Consider the following 6,267-nt stretch of genomic DNA (forward strand, 5'->3'; position numbering starts at 1 on the left):
CTCTTTTATTTTTTCTCTTTCTACAGAAAAGTTATTGATACTAATCAAAGGGAAGCCTGGGTTACCAATGAAACCTACTGGGAACTGCGAAAGGATCCCGGCTTTAGTAAAGTAGACATTCCTGTACTCTGGTAAACTGAGAATGTAGACCTAGTAAACATATCACTCTGAAGAAAAAAAATAACTATGCACAATATGTTTCTTATAGCTAAGTGTGGTTTGTGGGTCTACAGAAAAACCATATCATATGCATTTATACTCATCTTTATAATGGACTTTTGGAAGTGCATTAGACCAGGCCCCTGACCACTTCTGGATCTTTCTAATTTTGCAGCAGCCATCAAAACTAAAAAAAAAAAAAAAGGAAAAAAGAAAAAAAGGAAACAGAAACCTTTTGAAGTTTCATATACTGAAAATTCAGAAATAAAGAAGCTGATGAGATATCCAAAGTCACTCGGAAGAGGTGGTAAGCGCAAAACTGCAACCGGTGCTTTAAACAGACATTAAGAGTAATACAATTTAAATTAAAAAAAAAAAAAAAAAAAAAAAAAGAAAAAAAATTCCCTTTTGTTTTCACTTTTTAGAGAAAAAAATTCCATTTTGTTTCAACTATTTTTGTTAAAAACTCTTGGGTCACAACACTGTCATTTCTGGCTTCAGGTTAGTCCTTTGGTGTGATGTGCTTGGACTGGCCTTTGTCAAAAAGATGCTTTTCTGGAAGCTGTTCCCATTCATATGCCATTGTTCATGCCTTAACAAAATACGAAGATGTACATTAAGTAATTTTAAAATATCTCTGCTTAGGCTTGTGTGAAGGGCAGATTTTTAAAGCTCTAGAATTTTATCACAATATAAATACTGGAAGACCTGCATTATTTGAAGTCAAAAGATAACCAAACATCTAACTGTATTTCAAAGGATGAGACCTACTGTACATGCTTTAGCTTTGGGATGCTGACTGTATAATCAGACTGAAAAGAAACTGCTAGCTCGTTGAATTTTGATTTTAGTAAATGCATATGAGTTGCTAGTCAGAAAGTGCATATTCTAAATGACTGATGCTGAGATGCAGTCGTCTCATTTAGTACTTGCTGGACATAGATCTCTCAGTGAATCTCATTTTCCCCTAACTTTATACAATTAGAAATCCCTGAAGCTTTGCAACAGTGTTAAAAGCACAGAAAGATTTCATGTAAAGGTCTCTGGTTTCTCTCCAAAAGCTGGATAGTACTGTAAATGCAACTGTTTTCTGCCACACACACTGTTTATTTTCCTGGCTCCCTTTTTTCCCCATTCACTTTTCTTGTCTAAAATTATGTTTGAGACTATGGCAGAGGCTCCCATGTTATATCTAACAACTTCGACTTGTGTTGCCAAAACAGCTTTTGTGCAAAATATACTTTCCATTTTCTCATAAAGTGGTTCTATATTTTTTGATTAAAAACAAAGTCTCTTATGTGTTGCTAAGCCTCAATTAATATAAGTGGGAGAAGACTTGGCACTTTCTATTTGAAATTATCTGAAACATTAACAGTAGGAGGGCAGATCTTAATAAAAGAAAAAAACCCCAGTAATTTATTAGATAAGAGCTTCATATGGTATGATCTAGTATTCCATTTGTGCATGTGTTACACATCCCACCACTGGTGATAGGTTAGATTTCCTGCACAGACTCTGTATTGCTTTCTGCCTATACATGACATATGATTTTTCTATTTAAGATTGATTCCAGTCCTGATACCAAAAATAAAATTACTAGATAGGTATGTGATCTGCCAGCAGAGCTGCTTGAACAGTTGTCATTGTGCACCACACATCCCCAGCTCTCAGCCTGCTTCCTCCTTTTTCCAAGTCAGGTCCCCATACAACTGAGATTACCTTGGTCATTTAATATTAATTTAGACCTCCCTGTTGGTCATATAGCAAAGTAACTAGCTGCTAATCAGTTCCAATTTCTTCACACACTTCTGTTATCAGAAAGAATTATGAAAGCCTACAGAAAATACTAAGTAGACTCTTATGGATTGAGAATGCGCATGAATTTTTAATAAAAATTTGGTATAAAAATCCCTGTGTAAATAGTTGGGATTCCTTCCAAAGAAAATTTTAAGTTATTCAAAGAATGTTATCTTTCTCTTTCCTAGTTGAACCTAGTCTGATTTATTCTTATTTTAGTTCTGCAATTGTTATTATAAGAAAATGAAAATATATCAAAGTTGGTTTTCTAAATAATATTTGATTAAGGTCATCCTGCTTGCTTTAACAATATTACACAAAGAATCAAACTGGCACATTGTGTGTAAAATAGCAATTAATTATTCTATGTAATTTTCTTTAAAGCCACTCTATTAAACATTTGCCCATCTTTTACTCCAGTCCTTGTGTGCAGTTCACCGTGATATGAGGAAGTATTATTTGTGTATGATTGAAGCACATTTGAGGGACAGAACTGCATGTTCTCACATCTTTAATTTAAATACAGGTCTTTAGTTTTACAGCATTCTGGCAGTGCTCTGTGAATGTCATTATTTGCAATGCAAACTGAAACTTGGTGGACATAAAAAATGCTATTGCTGAATTGTTTTTTACAATTGTTCATTTGACACTCATTGAAAGAAAAATAACACTAACACTTCTAAAATCTAAAAAATCTGTGATATGCTAAATCTTTCTAGTGAAGGCACTTTCTAAGTGAGGAGGATGTTAAATTAGTTACTTAGTAAGTAGAAAAGACACAAAAGGATGTAACACAAGATTTTTGCAGTCTGTATCAGAAATGAAAAAGTTTCAAGCAGATGTACCATGAAGCAGTTTCTCATAATGCAGAGTTCTCTGTATTCTTTGCAAAATCTGTTATTGCATTTTTCCTCTAACATTGGCAGACATTGTGGAATATTTTGTGCTGTTTCTGTTGTGTATAGGTATGAGGGCTCCTATCCAAATTATAATTTTTAATCAACCTGTGACGTTTCCCAGCATTGAGTGAGAGGGCATGGTGAGTTTTCCCCATCCCCTGCCCGTGTAGTGCAGAATTGAGTATCCCACGCTGCAAAGAGAGTGCACCACTGGCTGTTCTGCAGCCTGGCACTTCTTATAAATGCTGTCTGGTTTTTGGCAGGGCTGCTGCTCAGACATCTCTCTTCCCAGCACGTGGGATTTTTCCGCTCCAGGAGCAGACCTTTCACTTCTGTTGAACCTTGTGAAGTGTTTCCTGGCCCAGTCCTCAAGCTGAGCAGTGTCCTTCTAGTTGAAGGTTTGCCATCTGGCATGCCATCTCATCCTCCTGATTTGATGTCATCTGTGAGCTAGTTATCTTGTAGTCTTATGTCCTTGTCCAGGTCACTGGTGAGATGTTTGACATGGCCACAGAACTGATCCCTGCAGGGCTATCCTCATTGCTGGCTGCCAGCAGGGCAGAAGCCATTGATCACTGAGTGCCCTTCCAGCCTGGGATTCAAGCAGTTTTCAGCCCACTCACTCCATTCATCCAGGCAATATTTCCTTTTGGAAGGCATGAAAAACCCTATTCAACTCAGTAGACTTAATTGCTATATGTTCAATAAATGTTGAAAATTTGTGTAAATCATTTGACACATAAAAATTTTAATGCAATTTAAGAAGTTCTGTTGCTTCAAAGACATATGGTTTTCTCCTGTGTTTTCTGAAAACACTTATTTCTGTATAAAAATACACAATACTTATTTTAGTTTTAGTTTTACAATAATGAGCTGTACTTTCTATTAATATTTTGAAAGTGTACCTTAATTTCTTCCTTGTTCTGGTACTTTGGATATGATAAGGTAATAGTAGCTATTTTCATCAAATGCAATGTCTTGCAAACATTTAAATAGCTTCATTCTTATTTTAGATTAGTATTATCAAGATGGCAGAGTTTTGGCATATTAGAATTTTTTATCTCACAGGAAAAGATGATTTGAGGGTTTTTTTTGAGGTGAGAAAGAAAACCTTTCACCAGTGGAGCCCAGCACAATTGCAGTCTTAGGCTGAGCTTCTCCTCAAAAAATCAGAATTTTTAGAAATGCCCTGGAGGGGAGGAGAAGTTCACTTGCCATTGTAAAATAACCAAGAGGGCTGAATATATCCATTCTCTGTATTGCAAAGCTTGCTCTAACTAGTAAAGGGAATGTTTGTGTGCTCTCCTTGTTTTACTGGATTATAGACATTGTCTGGTGCAACAATAAACAATAGCTATTTTACACATGTTGGCAGCAGTTATAATCTGAGGAATGAACATTTTTAGATGCCATTAGTAATAATGAAGCTGCATAATTAAAGAAAAGATTAAATGCATCTGAAAGTGTATTTGTATTCATATGCTAAAATGTTAGGAGGGGTTAAGCTAGAGAGTTTTGCCCACCTGGGGGAATAAGATTAATATTGACAGAAGTGTATCAGAAACACTGGAATGGCCTCACTGGTAACCATGAGAAAGCTCAGGAAATTTGCTATGTCATAACCACTTACCTTGGCAGATACTGGGGGTGAAAAATACTTCCTTGTTTTTTCTTTCTGTCTGTCATTAAGTAACAGTCATCAAAACTGTGTAAAACTTAAATTTACATGTCAGTGCATATATTGATATTTTCAAGGTATGTTTAGTATAAAAAGTAGTATAATTTTCTACTTCAGCATTCCTGGTTACTTTTATGGTAATTAGGATACCAGTCAGTATTTTCACAAAGAAAGTGTGGGTTTTGGGGTTTTTTTTTTTTTTTTTTTTTTTTTTTTTTTTTTTTTTTTTTTTTTTTTTTGTTTTTTTTTTCTATGGAAGAATCTAGACTGTGTTAATAAAGATGTAATTATTCCTGGTGAGAGTATCTCCATAATCTCCATTACAACAGTGATAGACACCCAGGGGAATGCTGCAAATCTGAGTAAGGTCAGAGAAATTGCACATTTACAGCAATTTATCTAATTTTTGTATTATATATTGTAAGGAGTCTACTTACAAAAGCAACTACATTATTTACACTTAAACTAGGGTATGTAAAACCTTTATTCATTTGCTTTAGTAGAAATTATATATTTATTTCATTAAAATGTATCTGAAATGTATCTTTATAAAAGGATTTTTATACAGTTCTTGCAAGCTTAAAAAGTAATATTGATGTGCTTGTGTTTTATATACCAGCCTCCTACTTTGTCAAATTTTGTGGTATTATAAACTCACCATCTCTAATTTTTTTAAAATTTTTTTAACTTTCCTTGCAATCTTTGTCAAACCTCAGAAAAGAAAGGCAAGGGATAGACAACAATGCAGAGTGGTGAAACTTGTCACAGAAGCTCTGTCAGTGTGAGAAGTAAAAAAAGAGAAAGTTCTCTGACTTGTAGGAATTAAAGCAGAGCTGCTGAATTAGTTTTAGGCTGGTTATCTTAATACCATTTTTCTTTCCACTGATCCATGGCAGCATGAAAAATGGGAAGATTGGAGACATTTGCTCAGAAGTAATGCTGAAGGTAAAGGGAAGTTTTTACTCCTCTCATAAATAAAAAATTACTGTAGCCAGCATTTAGCTGAAGCTGTCTTGGTAACTTGGACAAGAAAGAGAGTTGCATAGTCTGAATATATAATCAGCAGTGTGCAATATGTTCTCTCTGACCTGTGAATAATTCATTGAAGTATGGTAAAGCTACTTATTGGTACTCCTGGAGCAATGACTCAGATGTCTCCTGTGAAACACTAAAATGTATTTTCATATTGACTGCTACTTTTAGTGGTCTGCATTAGTGAAAGAGGATATCTTATGCTAGTCTATAATGTTGCTGGCCCAGAACATTAGGCATGCAAAATGGGAAGAGGTGAGGAAATTCCTTCAGAAACTCAGAAATGGGTAAATTCTCTGAGAATCAAAATTATGTGCTCTACAAGAGCAGAACACAAGGGCAAATATTCAACCAGAACTGTTCTTCACTGAGCTACTTGCTTCTGGTGCCAGTCAGTGTAGCAACACGTGTAATGCAACCTCCTGTTTTGAAATTGCATCTCTTTTTGGGATTATGCTTGTGTCCCAATGGTTGCTTTGTCATGTCCACCAAGAATAATCAGTGGCTGAGTCAGGACTGCAAATTCAGATTTCTTGTCTAGTAGTCATCTGCTGAACACTCTTTCTTTGGTAAAGTCATCTCAACAAGGAATGTTATAGTAACATTGTCATAGTGAATGCAAGGTTAATCCTCAGTATTTTCCAGGGAAAGGAAAGTTCAGGATAGCTACTTTAACTATGTGGAAGAAATACAGATTATATC

General features: G+C 35.2%; 1 protein-coding gene across 3 annotated transcripts in view; it reads left to right on the forward strand.

The window, feature by feature from the left end:
• OSBPL6 (oxysterol binding protein like 6) overlaps positions 1 to 341 on the forward strand; it is a 45,906-nt gene extending 45,565 nt beyond the window's left edge. For all 3 annotated transcript variants that reach the window (XM_041403316.1, XM_041403314.1, XM_041403315.1), the window contains one exon: positions 27 to 341. In XM_041403316.1, coding sequence (XP_041259250.1) covers positions 27 to 135 — 109 coding nt within the window. In that variant the 3' untranslated portion in view covers positions 136 to 341. The remainder of the gene's footprint in view (positions 1 to 26) is intronic.
• The last annotated feature ends 5,926 nt before the right edge of the window (positions 342 to 6,267 follow it).

Source organism: Onychostruthus taczanowskii, unplaced genomic scaffold, assembly GCF_017590055.1.
Source record: "Onychostruthus taczanowskii isolate IOZ18803 unplaced genomic scaffold, ASM1759005v1 scaffold20, whole genome shotgun sequence".
Taxonomy (NCBI): Eukaryota; Metazoa; Chordata; class Aves; order Passeriformes; family Passeridae; genus Onychostruthus; species Onychostruthus taczanowskii.